At 47.2% G+C, this 19,767-nt stretch overlaps 1 protein-coding gene across 3 annotated transcripts in view; it reads left to right on the forward strand.

The window, feature by feature from the left end:
* Window positions 1–19,767, forward strand: part of LOC119934250 (c-Maf inducing protein) — a 318,415-nt gene that overhangs the window by 243,971 nt on the left and 54,677 nt on the right. For all 3 annotated transcript variants that reach the window (XM_038753682.1, XM_038753683.1, XM_038753684.1), the window contains exons 4-6: window positions 8,590–8,751; window positions 13,667–13,708; window positions 18,732–18,794. In XM_038753682.1, the coding sequence (XP_038609610.1) occupies window positions 8,590–8,751; window positions 13,667–13,708; window positions 18,732–18,794 (267 nt within the window). The remainder of the gene's footprint in view (window positions 1–8,589; window positions 8,752–13,666; window positions 13,709–18,731; window positions 18,795–19,767) is intronic.

A 19,767-nucleotide genomic window follows, 5' to 3' on the forward strand; every position in this document is an offset into this window, starting at 1 on the left:
CACAAGTGATGCCCCAGTAGAGAGGAAGCAGGATTTCATTCAGTCGTATTTATTGAGCGCTTACTGTGTGCAGAGCACTGGACTAAGCGCTTGGGAAGTCCAAGTTGGCAACACAGAGACACGGTCCCTACCCAACAGCGGGCTCACAGTCTAGAAGGGGGAGACAGACAACAGAACAAAACATGTGGTCAGGGGCCAAGCCATCAGAATAAACGGAAGTAAAGCTAGATGCACAGCATTGACAAAATAAATAGAATAGTAAATACGTAGAAGTAAAACAAATAGAGAAAAACAGTGCTAAAACTGGTAGTGGCAGGAATCTGGGAAGTCGAGTGAGTGAATAAATCAATGAAAAATGAACAGCGCGTGTCAACTGGTACATACACATGAGTGTGTGTGCACATATGAACACATAAACAGGTACATACACCTGGGCTGTAACTTCTCTCAAAGAAAAGCCCAAGACCTATCAACTATCTCTTGACCGTGGGGGCCAAGCAAAGAGAGGCAGGGTAGTCCCCTCTGAAGGGGATGTCTGGTCACCCCAAGAGGGATGCAGGCCTAATGATGGTAAAGGGCTGTAAGCCCACCGTTGAATAGGGACCGTCTCTATATGTTGCCAACTTGAACTTCCCAAGCGCTTAGTACAGTGCTCTGCACACAGTCAGCGCTCGAAAAATACGATTGAATGAATGAATGAATAAAGGAGATGCGATTTGGTAAATGAGTGCAAGAGCGGGGAGTAGTGAGTGGCAGTGATGAGACTGCGCTGTTTTCACATCAGTTTCAATTGGCTTTTTCTCCCCTGCCAGTCCTACTGCCGTCCTCTGCTCCCCAAAGATAGTAGGGAGGAAATTGATTGATTGATTGAAATTGGGGCTGGATTGTGGAGAGGTGCCTAGTCCCCGGTTGCCTCGGGTCTCTCCCCCGCTTCTCTCAGGAGCTGGGACCAATCAGTCAATCCATCAGTGGTATTTCTGGAGCATGTACTGAATGCAGAGCACTGTACGAAGCACTTGGGAGAGCACAATATAATAATAATAATAATGATGACATTGGTTAAGGGATTATTGTGTGCCAAGCACTGTTCTAAGCGCTGGGGGGATGCAGAGTAATCAGATTGTCCCACATGGGGCTCACAGTCTTAATTCTTAATTTACAGATGAGGGAACTGAGGCTCAGAGAAGTTAAATAACTTGCCCAAAGTCACTCAGCTGACAAGTGGAAGCAGCGTGGCTAGAGAAGCAGCGTGGCTCAAGGGAAAAGAGCACGGGCTTTGGAGTCAGAGGTCATGGGTTCAAACCCCGGCTCCGCCAATTGTCAGCTGTGTGACTTTGGGCAAGTCACTTCACTTCTCTGTGCCTCAGTTACCTCATCTGTAAAATGGGGATGAAGACTGTGAGCCCCCCGAGGGACAACCTGATCACCTTGTATCCTCCCCAGCGCTTAGAACAGTGCTTTGCACATAGTAAGTGCTTAATAAATGCCATTAAAAAAAAAAGTGGAAGAGTCCGGATTAGAACCCATGACTTCTGACTCCCAAGTCCACTGAGCTACGCTGCTTCTCAGTATAACACAGTTGGTAGCCACGTTCCCTACCCAGAGACAGCAGGGCCAACACATTTAGGCCTCCAGGTCAGGGGAATTCGGATCGCTGTCTTGTTTATCCTGGGCACAGGCAGGCGGCTTTCACTCCTCTAAAGTGGGTGGAAATGGTCTCAGAGGGAGCCATTTCCTGACATTGAGTGACTGAAGAATGACTGAGGGTGGAAAATGTTATGGCTGGGGCTTTTGTGTGGGTAGGGGCCTGGTGATTAGCACAGGAAATTGCACGTCCGCTTAGAGAGAAGGAATTTTTCCTCCTGGGGTTTCAGCTGCCTTGGACGGCAGAGACCCCATATCATCTCTCCTCCCTGGGAGGTGTGTGCTGGGGAGGAGAATTGGACTATTCAGTTCAATTCTCCCCTCTGTTGCCCCTGTTTGACTGACTGGCATTTGTTAAGTGCTTACAATGTGCCAGGCACCCTTCTAAGCACTGAGGTGGTGGACACAGTCCCTGTCCCCCATGGGGCTCCCACTCTTAGTCCTCATTTTACAAATGAGGTAACTGAGGCACAGACTGACTGGCATTTGTTAAGTGCTTACAATGTGCCAGGCACCCTTCTAAGCACTGAGGTGGTGGACACAGTCCCTGTCCCCCATGGGGCTCCCGCTCTTAGTCCTCATTTTACAAATGAGGTAACTGAGGCACAGACTGACTGGCATTTGTTAAGTGCTTACAATGTGCCAGGCACCATTCTAAGCACTGAGGTGGTGGACACAGTCCCTGTCCCCCATGGGGCTCCCACTCTCTGTCCTCATTTTACAAATGAGGTAACTGAGGCACAGAGAAGTTATACGACTGGCCAAAGGTCACAGGGCAGACAAGTGGCGGAGCCAGGATTCGAACCCAGGTCCCCACCACTTAGTGCTTCAGACTGATGCCTGGCTCAGTGGGAGAATGATCAAGTTCTCTCAGAATCCACAGGCACTAGTTTATTCATTCATTCAGTCATATTTATTGAGCGCTTACTGTGTGCCCAGCACTGTACTAAGCGCTTGGGAAGTACAACTAGGCTGTGTGGTCGTCAGAAGAAAGGCCGTCCCACATCTTGCACAGCTTAGGTTGAAAAATAGCAAGAATATGGGACCTGTGAACTCACAGCCCCCTCCTCATCTCACTCTTGGCCTCGGGGAGTCTGAGGAGAAACTGGCCCTTGAGCCCAAACTGGTTCCTTGGCATGTTTCAGGGTCGGTCAGAGAGGCCATCCGGTGTCCCAGGATATATGTGCCCTTGCTCCGGGGAGAACTGAGCTCACTGTTTCTCAAGGCGACTCCTGAATTGAAGCCCAAGGGTATCGTTTTAGCCCCAGGCCGAGCGAGCGGGCCGGTCGCTGAGTCCAAGCGCCTCATCCCAAAGGCCTTCGCTCTGCTGCTCCGGTTACAGGAAGGGATGAAGGGTGGAATGAAGGGGCCGCGGGTAAGGAGCGTAACAATCCGGCCGTGAACATGCCCTGACTCATTTCCGTCTTTGCCCGCTGATTCAGTCCAGGAACTCAGCAAAAGCCTGGGCTCGTTTCTGTTCGGCGGGGTGCCGGTTGCGTCTCTCCTGCCTGGATATGTTAGGCGAAAGAAGATTGAATTCTGCAGATAATTTGGTAGTGTTGATCAGCCTTCAGTGGTCATTGTGGCTGGGCAGCCACGGTGAAAAACATCCCATCAATCAGTGGGTTTCTGTGAGTCGGGAAGCCCTAGCTGGACCAGATGCTCAGTGATGCAATTAAACGTCTCCAATCAATCAATCAGTCGTATTTATTGAGCGCTTACTGTGTGCAGAGCGCTGGACTAAGCGCTTGGGAAGTTCAAGTTGGCAACATATAGAGACAGTCCCTACCCAACAATCAATCGTATTTATTGAGCGCTTACTATGTGCAGAGCACTGGACTAAGCGCTTGGGAAGTCCAAGTTGGCAACATCTAGAGACAGTCCCTACCCAACAGTGGGCTCACAGTCTAGAAGGGGGAGACAGAGAACAAAACCAAACATATTAACAAAATAAAATAAATAGAATAGATATGTACAAGTAAAATAAATAAATAGAGTAATAAATATGCACAAACATATATACATATATACAGGTGCTGTGGGGAACGGAAGGAGGTAAGACGGGGGGGGATGGAGAGTACTCCACATTGAGTACTGTCCTTAGCCAGAGAGCCCTTGCAACAGGAGCCGAGTTTCACGAATACTCGAGGACTGTGAGCCCACTGTTGGGTAGGGACCGTCTTTATACGTTGCCAACTTGTGCTTCCCAAGCGCTTAGTCCAGTGCTCTGCACACAGTAAGCGCTCAATAAATACGATTGAATGGATGAATGAATGAGGACGGAGCCTTTTAGGTTTCTTTTTAGGTTCCCTCCTTTCTACGTTGAGAAATTGCCTTCTGAGTCACAGAATAAAGCAAGAGGCATCCCTGAGAGGATGCAGTGGCTGCTGGCCCTTTCAGGAATGAAATCCAGAGCCATCTTTAATGTGTGAGTACTACAGCTTGAGTCCCTCCTTCTGCTCACCGTGAAATGGATGGCAGCGTGACTTTAAGCATCGACTGCTGCAAATTCCTCTCACTCGGGCAAGGCGCTTTGGGTAGACTTCCCGGGAAGCAGCGTGGCTTAGCGGGAAGAGCACGGGCCTGGGAATCAGACTACCTGGGTTCTTATCCTGGCTCTGCCACTTACCTGCTGTGTGACCTTGGGCAAATCACTTAACTTCTCCGTGCCTCAGTTCCCTCATCTACACAAAGGGGATTCAATACCCAGTCTCCCTCCTACTTAGACTGTGAGCTCCAGGTGAGAACTAATTATCTCCTGTGTACCCCAGGACTTAGTAGAGTGATTGGCACGTGGTAGGCGCCCAACAAATATTACCAATATAATTATTATCATTATTGTTACGCTTCAGAAAAGAGTCGGCCATGTCCTCTTGCTGGCTTTCGTTTTCCAACCGGTACCGTGAAACAGCAGACTTCCTTTCTCGCCGTTCATTCATTTATTCAATCGTATTTATTGAGCGCTTACTGTGTGCACAGCGCTGAACTAAGCGCTTGGGAAGTGCGAGTTGGCAACGTATAGAGACGGTCCCTACCCCACAGTGGGCTCGCAGTCCAGAAGTCGCTACGTTGTCCAGGTGATACAGCCGTCTCCTGGTTTGCCTCCATGACTAAAAATGCAGTCCTGTTGTGGTGGTGAGAGTTCATTTGAGAACAATACTTGTCGGTGTAAGCATTATTTCCAAGCAAGGAATAAGACCAGAGGGTAAGAAGGGGTCACCCGGATTACCTCTTTCTAGTTTTCTCATCTCTGACTCATTGCTCTTCTGAGAGCTTTTGATCTGAGTTATACGTGATATGGAATGGAGTTAAAAAGAGGGCAACTCCGATACGAAGATGTTGATTCTATTTTCCAGAGTTGAAGGTAGCCAGAAATGGGTGTCTTGTCCTTAATTTTTTTTTTTTAATGGTATTCATTAAGCACGTACTATGTGCCGGGCACCATATTAAGCTCCGGGGTAGATGCAAGCTAATCAGGTGGACGCAGTCCTTGTCACGCATGCTGCTCACCGTCTCAATCCTCATTTTTACAGATGAGTTAACTGAGGTTCAGAGACATTAACTGACTTGCCTAAATTTGCAGGACAGACCAGTGGCAGAGCTGGGATTAGAACACAGGTAATCCTGGCCTCCCAAGCTCGAGCGAACGAATGAATTGCCCTCTTTTATGACTTACAACCAGTAATAATAATAATAATAATGGTATTTGTTAAGCGCTTACTATGTGCAAAGCACTCTTCTAAGCGCTGGGGGGAATACAAGGTAATCAGGTTGTCCCACGGGGGGCTCACAGTCTTACAAATCTGTAGTGAGCCTCAGAACAAGAAATCCAGTTAGGAGGGGAAAAATATTGAGAGTCGTGGGGCAGAGTGGACGTTGAACTTCAGCAGATAGTCAACACATTAAAAAAAGGAACAGGTTGCTGGGATGTGAAATGTCTTCTGAAGTAATAGGGTAGAGCATATCTGTCTCATAATACGTTTTAGGTCCCCAAATGTAAGTCAGTGAAAATTACAGTGAAATTTTCAAATATTCAAATATCTCATCCATCTCAGGCTGGATCTGTACTAGCAAATTGCATTTTGGATTCTTTTGACTGGATTTTGAGGTGAAAAATTCTATCTGCCCTGAAATAGCCATATACTTTAGACCAAACTGTGCATCAGTTCAGTACCTTCAGATTCACTGGTAAAAGTCTCTGAGTCTTCTGAGGATGGAGCAGATTTTCCAAAGCGACTGCTTCTGCCAGCATGTGCTGGAGAATCATCTGGCTAGACAGTGGGTGGGGAAAGTCACCCTTTCCCCTTCCTCTCTTCCCCAACCCCAGCCCCAAGACTCTTCTTCTTCCCCCAGTTCCAGAACAGACTTCCCCTAATAATAATAATGGCATTTATTAAGCGCTTACTATGTACACTGTTCTAATCGCTGGGGAGGTTATAAGGTGATCAGGTTGTCCCACATGGGGCTCACTGTCTTAATCCCCATTTTCCAGATGAGGTAACTGAGGCACAGAGAAGTGAAGTGACTTGCCCAAAGTCACACAGCTGACAATTGGCGGAGCCGGGATTCGAAGCCACGACCTTTGACTCCAAAGTCCGTTCTCTTTCCGCTGAACCACGCTGCTTCTCTCTCCCTTCACATCCACTCAGGACAAGTGTATTTTTCTTAAATTAATTTTTCAGCAGTCGGTTCCTCAGGCATCTTGGAGCCCACCCAGATGCCTCCATGGTGACCAGATTGATAGAGAGCATCTCAGGTCATCTTTCCCCTTTTTCCCTGGTTTGGGCCTCTTGGTGGGGGTTTCCAGAGTTGGAGAGGGGCATAAAGCCAGTCTGTCCATGTGCCCTATGCTCTCCAGTCACCCAACCCTGGGTCCCAGGATTATGCAGCTCATTTCCCCTCCCCTACCAAGGGTAGACCCAACCTTCCTATTCACAACAGCACCGACTTTCAGCCTGAATCCTCGGCTTAATGTGTAGTTGCATTCAGGAGATGTAATCCAGAGGCATTTGACTGTCTCTGGTTACTCTGTGACACTGAGGTAACCCCATTCTGCCTAAATGGAGCTCCTTTTGGGAATCACACACACACTCACTCACTCACTCACTCTCTGCATTTTTCAACAGTGCAGTACCAAGATCAGAGTTACTCAGAAATGAATCAGGAAAATGCCGGAGCAGACATTCCTGATAGTGCCTGTATTTCATTGGTATCACAGACCAAATCTTGACAGTGCAGGTCAGGATGTACTGTTTGAGTTCCGTGACTATTTCAAGGAACTATAAAGTGTTTTTTATTCGAATGATCAGGGCGTTTTTTTTAGCATCATCATCAATCGTATTTATTGAGCGCTTACTATGTGCAGAGCACTGTACTAAGCGCTTGGGAAGTACAAATTGGCAACATATAGAGACAGTCCCTACCCAACAGTGGGCTCACAGTCTAAAAGACTGTGCATCAATCTAGACACAATTACCGGATGAAAAACAGTTGTCCTTTGCTTTCAGTCCCGGTGTCTTTTCCCTTTCAGTGAGCTGCGAGTTCTAATATAGCGAAAAGTCCGTTTTCCCAGAGGAGTCAAATGCGTAACGAACGAATTGTGCAAGTCACTAAGCGTTCCTCTTTCCAGAGCGGGCTTTGGTGGCAGAGTGGGGTTGCCGCTGAGAAGTTGAGAATTGATACTGCCTTCACCCTGCTGTTATCCTAGGGCCAGTGATGTCAAAAAGATTTTTGAATCAGGCGGAGGGTGATAGGGGATAGTTTAGGAACAGCCAGGTTAGACTAGAGAAAGCACTGAAACTCTTCATTGTGCATATCCAGCAACTGGAGACAGGTGAGATTTCTCGTCCTATCTTGTTCCGTCAAGTGGTTTACCTGGACCAAAATCGGGGACTCCCTTCTTGAGCCAGGGCCCGATGTTGCGGTTACAGGTGGTGATCAATTGTGAATTCTACCATTTTCTTGCTTTATGAAGAAGACTGAAGAAGACTGAGCCTCCTTTTTCCTCTCCTCCTCCCCATCCTCCCCGCCCTACCTCCTTCCCCTCCCCACAGAACTTGTATATATGTTTGTACAGATTTATTACTCTATTTTTGTATTTATTTTACTTGTACATATCTATTCTATTTATTTTATTTTGTTAATATGTTTGGTTTTGTTCTCTGTCTCCCCCTTCTAGACTGTGAGCCCACTGTTGGGTAGGGACTGTCTCTATATGTTGCCAACTTGGACTTCCCAAGCACTTAGTAAAGTGCTCTGCACACAGTAAGTGCTCAATAAATATGATTGATTGATTGATTACTCTGTTTTACTTGTACATATTTACTATTCGATTTATTTTTGTTAATGATGTGCATCTAGCTTCTGTTTAACCTTCATCATCAATCGTATTTATTGAGCGCTTACTATGTGCAGAGCACTGTACTAAGCGCTTGGGAAGTACAAATTGGCAACATAACCTGGTAACCTGATGACTTGACACCTGTCCACGTTTTGTTTTGTTGTCTGTCTCCCCGTTCTAGACTGTGAACCCGTTGTTGGGTAGGGACCGTCTCTATATGTTGCCAACTTGTACTTCCCAAGCGCTTAGTACGGTGCTGTACACACAGTAAGCGCTCGATAAATACGATCGAGTGAATGAATGAAAGATCTGCTTGTCATCTCTCAGGGTTAATGGTCAGGAAAAATGGGTTAATGTGGATGAGTGGAAGCATTACGCTGATGGATTGACTAATTGATTGGTACCTCACGACCAAAAGAAAATTCGGCTCTCGGTGCTGAGGATGTAGATATTATGACTTATTTTTGCTTTTGATAGGTTCAAGTGGTGCGGCTCTAGCAATGACTCAACTTTTGGGAAAGCAGCTCTTTTTAGTCAAGAGGCTGTTATCTCAGGATTGCCAGGAAAATGGATCTCATGCATCTTTGGATGTTTTTCCCTTCCAGAAAAAGATTTACAAGTACAAGAAGGTGCTGAGCCACCCCAGCCGCTGGGAAGTTGTCTTGAAAGAGATTCGGACGCTGGTGGACATGGCTCTGACCTCTCCCCTCCAGGACGATTCCATCCATCAGGCGCCTCTGGAGATTGTCTCGAAACTGCTTTCTGAGGTAAGGTGAGGCAGAAGGGGAGGGGGGGCCGCATTGGCAGCGAGAAGCACCGTTTCGACTTATTCCTGTAGTCCCGCTTTAGCCTCCGTTGAGCTCTCCTGGTGAATTAAAATGAGAATTAGAACTGTACAGTGGCCACATTTCCATGGGAGCCTGGAGATCTGAATTCCTTTTCCTTCACTGACAGAGAACGATTAAGCGATCCTGGGTTCGGGTTTCCCCCTCACCAGTGTAGCTGAAATGTCCATCCCCCACTACCAGCTGCTTGGGGCAAGCAGCGTGGCTCAGTGGAAAGAGCGAGGGCTTGGGAGTCAGAGGTCATGGGTTCAAATCCTGGCTCCGCCACTTAGCTGTGTGACCTTGGGCAAGCCACTTAACTTCTCTGTGCCTCAGTTACCCAGGTTGTCCCAGGTGGGGTTCACAGTCTACATGGCTCAGCGGAAAGAGCCCGGGCTTTGGAGTCAGCGGTCATGAGTTTGAATCCCGGCTCCGCCACATGTCTGCTGTGTGACCTTAAGCAGGTCACTTCACTTCTCTGGGCCTCAGTTCCCTCATCTGTAAAATGGGGATTAGGACTGTGAGCCCCACGAGGGACAACCTGATCACCTTGTAACCACCTCAGCGCTTCGAACAGTGCTTTGCACATAGTAAGCGCTTAATAAGTGCCATTATTATTATTATTACCTCATCTGTAAAATGGGGATTAAGACTGTGAGCCCCAAGTGGGACAACCTGATCACCTTGTAGCCCCCCAAGTGCTTAGAACAGTGCTTTGCACATAGTAAGCGCTTAACAAATACCACCATTATTGTTATTATTACCAACAGCCAAGGGAGCGGTGAACCAAGGGTGGGTACCACCTGGGGAGCAGCTAGCAATCAGACAGACCTCCTTGCTAGTCAATGACCACCTAGAAGCACAGCCGAATATTTTCCAGCCCAGCTGTGCTGAATCCTCATAAGGGAATCAATCAATCAATTGTATTTATTGAGCACTTACTGTGTGCAGAGCACTGTACTAAGCACTTGGGAAGTCCAAGTTGGCAACATATAGAGACAGTCCCTACCCAACAGTGGGCTCACAGTCTAAGCCCCCTCCTTTAGTACCACACACGCAGCTGTTCCCATTTGCCCTGTGATGATGCAAGGATCCATGCACTTCGTTTTCCTATCTCCCCAACCACACATTAATGGATAGATAATTGGAAAGGTTTGTTGGCCAATAAAAGACACAAATTTGGAAAGGCCGGCGGAGGCAAAGAGGAGACAGGTGTCATCGCTGCATCTCTCCCTGCCCTACTGCCTGGGTAGTGTGGGGAAGAAAGTAAACAGAATTGGAGCAGGTACTGCTTGCTCGGGAAAGGGCTGCTATGATTAATACTACTACTACTAATAATGGCATTTATTAAGTGCTTACTATGTGCAAAGAACTGTTCTAAGTGCTGGGGAGGTTACAGGGTGATCAGGTTGTCCCACGGGGGGCTCCCAGTCTTCATCCCCGTTTTACAGCTGAGGTAACTGAGGCCCAGAGAAGTGAAGTGACTTGCCCAAAGTCACACAGCTGACAACTGGCAGAGCCGGGATTCGAACCCATGAACTCTGACTCCAAAGCCCGGGCTCTTTCCACTGAGCCACGCCGATTCCAGTTTTCGAGTTACTACCCACCCTAATGACTGTTTGCTGGCTTGAAACCCTGGTCTTAAAAAACTGATGTAGGTCTCAGGCTGCTTAAATCCATTTTGTAAAAAACAATCTCCTCAGAAAGTGCTGACTGAGGCTTAGGTCCTCACGTGCGAATTATCTGGGTAATTTAGTTCACTTTGCAATGGTCTGGAATGTGTATTTTGGCAAGTGTTTATTTTGGCCTGACGTACGGTGTATTTTTAGATCAGAATTAGCCAGATAATTGAGCAGGGGAGGCCTAGCCATAGATTTAAAGCATTGCTCTGCACTCTGACAGCAAGAGCTCTTCTCTAGCCAACCAGAAATACCGGCTCCCGTTTCCATAGCACATGGCTTATTTTTACCAGTTGGGTTAGAAAAATAAATGTCCAGCTCAGTTTTCGCCTCTGTGCTGGGACACGTGCTTCCTTGACCCAGAAGAGAGAAAAAGCTACCTTCCCCTTCCCCTGGTGCATTAAAGTCGAGCGAAGGCGGGGGGAGAGTAAGCTCACCTCACCGATGAGCCCCCCACCCGTCTTCCAGTTGTCCTGACTGTCACAAATCAATCAATCAATCGTATTTATTGAGCGCTTATGGTGTGCAAAGCACTGTACTAAGCGCTTAATAGGGCTGTCCCATTGCAATAAGGTTGATGGGGAGATTGGCCTCAGAGACCAGTCAATCAGTGGTATTTTTTCCGTGCTTATCGTGTGCAGGATGTTGTTTTAAGTTCTTGGGAACGTACCTCATAGCAGAGTTGGTAGACTGTCCCTGCCCTCAAGGAGCTATCTTCTCCCCCATCATTCATTCATTCATTCGCATTTATTGAGCGCTTACTGTGTGCAGAGCACTGTACTAAGCGCTTGGGAAGTACAAGTCGGCAACACATAGGGACAGTCCCTACCCAACAACGGGCTCACAGGCTAGAAGAGGGAGGCAGACAACAAAACACTTACGAGAGCGCTCAGTAAATAGGACGATTTGACGGATTTATGAAAGCGTTCAGTAAATAGGCTGATTTTAGGGATTTACGAGACCGCTCAGTCAATGGGCTGATGTTAAAAAGTTACGAAAGTGCTCAGTCATTACGGTTTTAGGGATTTACGAGCGCTCAGTAAATAGGACGATTTGACAGATTTCTGAAAGCGGTCAGTAAACAGGAGGATCTTACGGATTTAGGCGCGCTCAGTAAATAGCTGACTTTACAGATTTATGAAAGCGCTCAGGAAATAGGCTGATTTTAAGGAGTTCAGTCATGGCGATTTCTCGGCGCTTACAACAATGCTCAGCACCTAGTAAGCGTTTAGCAAATACCACCATTGACAAATTGCCGAAAGCGCTCAGTAAATAGGAGGATCTGTCAGATCCCCCATCACCCCCCAGCTCCTTCTCCTTCAGCATCCCCCCAATCCAGGTGGCTTAGCCTAGCCCCATCCAGAGCATGGAGGTGAAATACTTCTTCCCTCCACTCTGCCCATGCCTAAACCCACGTTGACCCTGTCTGGGCATGGTTGGATGAGCCTGTGTTGGAGTCGGGGAGAAGGAAGAGTCAGGTGAATTTTGACTCCGCAGGCCATAGAAACTCAGATTAAACGGGAAGCAAGCAAGAGCTACTCTACCTCCAGATTCCAGGGCCTCATCAGAGGGCGGAGGGACAGCAAGATTGTCGGAGACGCATACCAAAGTGGTCAGCAACCTAATGTCTCTCCTGCCCCTTTCTTTTTCCCGCACGCCTCTCCTGGGCAGAGCGCTCCTTTGAGGGACAGTAGAACTAGTACCGAGGCTATCACACCCAGTTGTGGTCTTGGGATCTGGGAACGGGAAGCACGGATTGCATTTAGAGAAGCAGCGTGGCTCAGTGGAAAAAGCCTGGGCTTTGGAGTCGGGGTTCATGGGTTCAAATCCCCACTCTGCCAATTGTCAGCTGTGTGACTTTGGGCAAGCCACTTAACTTCTCTGTGCCTCAGTTCCCTCATCTGTAAAATGAGGATTAAGACTGGGACAACCTGATCTCCTTGTAACCTACCCAGTGCTTGGAACAGTGCTTTGCACATAGTAAGTGCTTAATAAATGTCATTATTATTATTATTTTGGTGCCCCTCCATCCCGCCTATCTCCCGGAGCTCCTCACCCATCCTGCCGGGTTGCTGGGCACCCCCAGAACCAGACTGACCCACCCCTGCCCGTCCCCAACCTAGGATCATAAGGTCTTCCCTCTCACCGACCCTTCTGTATTCCTTACAGTACTCTGGGCAGATTCCTGGTAGCCAGGAGAGGGGACCGGCAGTCACGAAGAGAACCGGGTGGTAAATTCAGAAAAGGAATCTGTGGACCGAACGGAAACTTCAGTCGATCCTAAAGTCAGACAGGAAGGCAAACGCAGCATAGGTCATTAGTGCCCACCCTCTCTAAACTTTCAAACCCCTCACTGGATGGAACAAACCCCATATTTACCCAAGCACTGGATCGACGATGGCCATAAAGACGTGACTTTTAGCCCTCATAGGCCTTCCCGCTGCTTCTGGTATCATCAGAGCCCACTCCCTCTGCCGCCAAGGTGGCCATCACAGGCAGACAAGACACAACAGGGCCCCCCGAGAGCGAGAGGGCCCGCCGCACACCGAGCTCTACTGTCTGATAGGTGAAGGAGATCCGTGTCGAGATAACTAGTGAAGACCAAAATCCCTGCCCACAAAAACCCCAAACCCTCCACTTGCACAGACTTCAGAGGTGAGGAGAAAGAGTCGAACGTCGTACAGTGGTCGTCACGGGCCGGGGGGACATTCCCCGGGAAAGCAAGAAGGCGGCTTCAGGTGAAGCGCGAGGTGTGGGGGCCCAGAGGCCCCCCGCAGTGCTCAGGTTGTGGGGCTCTGGGGGGCTGAGAAAGGAAGTTGGGGAGATGTTCAGGGCTTCTGAGAAAGGAAGCTGGGGAGAGGAAAGGGGTGGGGGACTTCCTAAAGGGTAGGAGGATGGAAGACAGCGTCAAGAGCACCACTGCCTGTGGAGAAAAAAAACAAAACCCTCAAGTGGTACTTTTTCTTTCTTTCTGAGGTTAGCCGGAGGGTGCGCGGGCGGCTTCTAAAGTGTTCCGCGGATCTCGCGCCCCGCATTGAGCTCTGAGTCCTGAAGAGAACTGAGCCTCCAGTTCCTGTCCCACCTTTCTCACCATTTCCAGGATGTGGTGGGTCCGGGTGTTTCCAACTCAAACATGTTATCCTTCACCTGTTTATCTCTTTTCCACTTTGATCCCTTAGAACACCAACCTGACCACTCAAGAGCATGAAAACATCATTGTGGTGAGTGGAAACTTCTCCCCTGGATCTTGGACCATAGTTGGGTGGCCGGGGCTGGGGTGGCAAGGAGGAAACAAGCGTGGGATCCGTTGGGCTGTTCCTTTAGCTTTGTGGGGTCACTGACCCAATTTTTTCCCCACTGCTATTTGAAAATCGCTGATTTCAGAGCATCTTTTGGTTTTTTCTAGTAGGTGGGCTACCAGTCTCCAAGATTCATGAAAAATGTACACCCAACATTATCTCCTTACAGATTCTACTTTGGGGAATATGACTGAGAGGCAAGAAAAGTCATTGGCTTTCTAGACTGTGAGCCCGCCGTCGGGTAGGAACTGTCTCTATATGTTGCCAACTTGTACTTCCCAAGCGCTTAGTACAGTGCTCTGCACACAGTAAGCGCTCAATAAATATGATTGAATGAATTGGCTTTTGAGAAAGAAAGTCTGTTTGACTCTAACCACATTTGCTGAGGGGAAGAATGACTCTTCTTCCCCAACTCTTCTCAACAGCAATTCCAGAAATTCTCATGAATTCACTAATATCATTAAGCATAACCTATGCTAATTTCCAGGATTTTAAATTCACTTTCTCATACTCCAGAACCAGAATGTCCTCCTGGGTTCCGGAATTGGTGATTTTGCGCTTTGAAATGTCCCTGTCACCAAGCGAGAGAAATGACCCTTTAAAGACCTTTGCCCTAAAATGGTGGTTTACACTAGAACGTAATCTTATAGGCCAAGACCCAAGCGCTGGATGCCCTGAGCCCCTGTAGAAGCCTTGTGGGCAAAGTAAGCGCTCAATAAATACGATTGAATGAATATATACACATATATATATGTATATATGTTTGTACATACTTATTACTCTATTTATTTATTTATTTATTTTACGTGTACATATCTATTCTATTTATTTTATTTTATTTTGTTAGTATGTTTGGTTTTGTTCTCTGTCTCCCCCTTTTAGACTGTGAGCCCACTGTTGGGTAGGGACTGTCTCTATATGTTGCCAATTTGTACTTCCCAAGAGCTTAGTACAGTGCTCTGCACATAGTAAGCGCTCAATAAATACGATTGATGATGATGATGATGATGATGAATGAATGAATTCCCGTAACCTTCATGTGCTCAGGACTTCCCTCTTCTCCATCCTCATCTCAGAAAAGGTGCCTTCCTGGGGCATCTAAGGGCTCTTTTTTTCTTGTTTTTATGGTATTTATTAAGCGCTTACCAAGTGCCAGGCACTGTTTTAAGTGCTGGGCTAAATACAACATAATAAGGTTGGACACAGTCCCTGTCCCACACGGGGCCCACAGTCTTAATCCCCATTTTACAGATGAGGTAGCTGAAGCGTAGAGAAATTAAGTGACTTGACTGAGGTCACACAGGGGACAAGTGGCAGAACCGGGATTAGAACCCAGACCCTTCTGGTGCCCAAGCCCGTGCTCTAACCACTAGGCAATGCTGCCTGGGTCTTGGTCCCTCCTCCTTCTGTAGAACTGAATGAATGAATGAATGAATGAATGAATGAATTCCTGTAACCTTCCTGTGCTCAGGACTTCTCTGTTCTCCATCCTCATCTCAGAAAAGGTGCCTTCCTGGGGCATCTAAGGACTCTTTTTTTCTTGTTTTTATGGTATTTATTAAGCGCTTACCAAGTGCCAGGCACTGTTTTTATGGTATGGATCTTGGCCAGATCCACACTCCATCACCAGTTCACTTTTCCATGAAGGAAAGGAGGCAGGCAACAACGACCACCAATCCCCACCAGAAAAATACCCACCCCACGGTCCTCCTCCCTCGTTTTTCTCTCCCACTAGCCAGGGAAAAAATATTGAAGACCAGCAATATCCTCTCTCTGTGCAAACGCTAGCCCTGTTGAGCTTATTAGGAAATCTTAGTCTTGAAAGGAGAAATATTCACAGGAAGATGGTAGGACTGGGCCCAGTTAAAAATGATTTTTCTTGCCGCGTGACTTAGTGAAAGGAGCAGAGGACTGGGAGTCAGGAGTACTGAGTTCTATTCCCAGCTCTGTCGCTTGCTGTGTGACTTTGGGCAAGTCACTTCACTTCTCTGTGCCCCAATTCCATAATCCATAAAATGGGGATAAAATATCTGTTCTCTCTCCCTCCTACACTGCGTGCTCTGTGCGGAACAGGGATTGGGTCCCATCTGATTTCCTTGAATCTATTCCAGGGTCGAGTACAGTGCTTGGCGTGTAATTATCATCATTTGCGTGGCTCAGTGGAAAGAGCGTGGGCTTTGGAGTCAGAGGTCATGGGTTCAAATCCCAGCTCCGCCAATTGTCAGCTGTGTGACTTTGGGCAAGTCACTTCACTTCTCTGGGCCTCAGTTCCCTCATTTGTAAAATGGGGATGAAGACTGTGAGTCCCCCCGTGGGACAACCAGATCACTTTGTAACCTCCCCAGCCCTTAGAACAGTGCTTTGCACATAGTAAGCACTTAACAAATGCCATTATTATTAATAATGATAATAGTCTGGTAAATGCTTAATTTGTGCCAAGCACTGTACTAGGCACCGGGAGAGACCTAAGATAATCAAGTTGGATGTGGCCAACTTGTACTTCCCATGCGTTTAGTACAGTGCGCTGCATACAGTAAGCGCTCAATCAATACGATTGAGTGAATGAAGTTGGACACAGTCCCTTCCCCACCCATTTAATAAGTATCATCATGTAGAGGATTTTCCAGCGAATGTTTAAGAAGTGATGATACAAAATATTTTTCCCAGGGGAAAAGTGAGGCATTTTTACCCCACCAAATCAGTCCCCTTAAAAAGGTTAGGACTCTGTTTCAATTTATCCCTCGCATAGTGTATCCACTCATTGTGTCTACTTCACAGTCATAGGAGGCTAGGAGTAGGAAAGAAGGATGTGATAGAGAGGGGAGATTAAAAGCTAGCCTTGGGAGCTACGAGACTTAATGCCGAAAAAGCTCACTCCCCGTTAGTTTTTCCCCTGCCTTGGTCCTGCGGGTGCCTTAAGCTTTACACTGGGAAAGCCCACAGGACTCAACCTGTACGGAGATCCATTGTTCCAGTGCTAGCAGAACATGGACAATGGAAGCAGGAATTGCCTCCAGTGGCAGGTGTGACCTCTTAATGTGTTTACCAGGTTGCCTAGCAATGGGGAAATGAGGATGATTTGAACTCCGGGAAAGTTGGACAGTTGTTCTTGACGACTGGTGATACTGAGCCCCCTTCGGAACACGAGTATCGTGGGGGTCATTGTTTCAGAGAGGAGATGGAAGGGAAGCAGCGATTCCCAACAAACAAGACCGGGGTTTGTGCTCCCAAGGGCATCTGAAAATGAGATCATTTGCGGAATTAGAACGTTCAACTGGATTCTTTGGGGGCCCTTTGGTATTTACTTTTGGGTGTGTTTTTCTTTCTTCCACTCTTAAAGCTTAATCATTGCCACTAAAATGTTCCATATTTGTTAACGTGGAACAAAAAATGTGGTTTTTGTTTAAGCTCTATCAATCAATCAATCGTATTTATTGAGCGCTTACTGTTTGCAGAGCACTGTACTAAGCGCTTGGGAAGTACAGGTTGGCAACATATAGAGACGGTCCCTACCCAACAGTGGGCTCACAGTCTAGAAACTCTATAGTCAAGCACTGGGGTAAATACAAGATAATCCCTATCCCACATGGGGCTTGCAGTCAGAGGGAGGGAAAACAAGTATTGAAACTGTATTTAACAGATGAGGAAACAGAGGCACAGAGAAATGAAGTGACTTGCCCAAGGTCACACAGCAGGCAAGTGGCAGAGCCTGGATTAAAACCCGGTTCATCCGTCTCCTAGGCTCCTACCGTTAGGCAATTCCGCTTCTCTAAATGTGTTTTAGTGAATTGGAAGATGGGCAGGGGTCACGATTGTCCTACTTGTCTTCCCGCTCGTTAGGCAATTCTGCTTCTCGAAATGTGTTTAGTGAATTAAAAGATGGGCAGGGGTCATGATTGTCCCACTTGCCTTCCCGCTGCTTTCGGGCAGGGCCGCTCAAAACGGCCCAGGCAAATGAGAGTGCTTCCTCTTTATAAAGATTTTTAGACTGAGAAGTTCCGCACCCTTCTCACGGTAACTACTTCATCCGTTACCTTGAAGCCATTACTTTCTTACCCACGGTCCTGAAAAGAAAGATGAAAGATGAAAAGGAGAAGTAGCCTTAGAGAGTGTAACAGATCAGTGCTTTTGAAAGGCCCCTGTCAGGTTTGTAGCTGCCTCCATACTTAGACCATCAACCTATGTGGGAAAGGGACTCTCCATCCCCCCCTCTTTACCTCCTTCCCTTCCCCACAGCACCTGTATATATGTATATATGTTTGCACGTATTTATTACTCTATTTATTTATTTATTTATTTTACTTGTACGTATGTATCCTATTTATTTTATTTTGTTAATATGTTCTGTTTTGTTCTCTGTCTTCCCCTTCTAGACTGTGAGCCCACTGTTGGGTAGGGACCGGCTCTATATCTTGCCAACTTGGACTTCCCAAGCGCTTAGTACAGTGCCCTGCACACAGTAAGCGCTCAATAAATACGATTGATTGATTGATTGATTAGTCTGTGTTTCCCATTGTGGGCACGGAATGTGTCTACCAACTCTGTTATACTGTTATATTGTATTATTTTATTGAGAAGCAGCATGGCCTACTGGATAGTACACGGTCTCGGGAGTCAGAAGGACCTGGGTTCTAATCCTCGCTCTGCACTTGTCTGCTGTGTGTCCTTGGGCAAGTCATTTCACTTCCCTGGGCCTCAGTTCCCTCAACTGTAAAATGGGGATTAAGACTGCAAGCCCTAGGTGAGACAGGGACTGTGTCCAACCCGTCTATCTTGTATCTACCCCAGCGCTAAGAGCAGTGCCTGGAATATAGTAACTGCTTAACAAATACCACAATTATAATTATTACTCTCCCAAGTGCCTCCATATAGTAAGCGTTCAATAAGCATGATTGATACAGTTCATTGATTGCCAGCTGAAAGGCGTTTCTTCATTCTTTTTCAGGCGATCGCTCCTCTTCTGGAAAATAATCATCCTCCACCAGACCTGTGTGAATTTTTCTGCAAGGTACCGTGAAAAAGATCCAGCATCTCAAATCTCCCTGATGTTTCTGAAAACTCTTATCCCCGAAACGGTCTATTGGATTCAGGTTAACGGTTACAACAGGGCTTAGGTCTGCTCAGATGCATAGGCTTTGTTCGTAATTGTTGAGGCCAATTCATCGGGGAGCCAGGGTGAGTTTATAGGTTGGCACGGGGGTGGAGAATCACTCACCACGAGGCAGGATAGAGCATCTATGCGGTAGGGCCACTCTGTTCACACATAGCCCCAGTGTGGAGTCCTCACCGTATAGCCATGGTCAGTGCTCGACCAGTTTAGACAATAAACCTAGCCAAACCAGAAAGTCAGGGTTGGGAGGAGTGGGGTTGAAGGGAGGCTTCTCTCCCCCTCGGGACCTGGTGGGGTTGGGATTCCCCAGGTGCAAAGGAAAAAACTGAGCTGATTGAAAACACTTTCTATTGAGGGTTTTCATTTCTGCGTTTTAAAGCCCAGCAAAATCCTTACTGCTGCCTGGCATTACGCTCTGCCAAGCATACATTCAGGGGCACTAGTCAGGGTTCACATTTCTGGGGACCCATTGGAGCACGGTTCAGTAATTCACAATTCACTGTCGCCGGCACTGCTCTGCCGCCATATTGATGTGCGCAATTTAGAAGAGCAAATTGGTAAGAGAACAGCCATTCTTTGCAGTCTGGGTCTAGACTGTGAGCCCACTGTTGGGTAGGCACTGTCTCTATATGTTGCCAACTTGTACTTCCCAAGCACTTAGTACAGTGCTCTGCACACAGTAAGCGCTCAATAAATGCGATTGATTGATTGACTGGGAGAGGAAGGTCCTGTATTCATTCATTCATTCATTCATTCAATCGTATTTATTGAGTGCTTACTATGTGCAGAGCACTGTACTAAGCGCTTGGGAAGTACAAATTGGCAACATATAGAGACAGTCCCTACCCAACAATGGGCTCACATTCATTCA

This window comes from Tachyglossus aculeatus, chromosome 11 (assembly GCF_015852505.1).
Source record: "Tachyglossus aculeatus isolate mTacAcu1 chromosome 11, mTacAcu1.pri, whole genome shotgun sequence".
Classification (NCBI taxonomy): domain Eukaryota; kingdom Metazoa; phylum Chordata; class Mammalia; order Monotremata; family Tachyglossidae; genus Tachyglossus; species Tachyglossus aculeatus.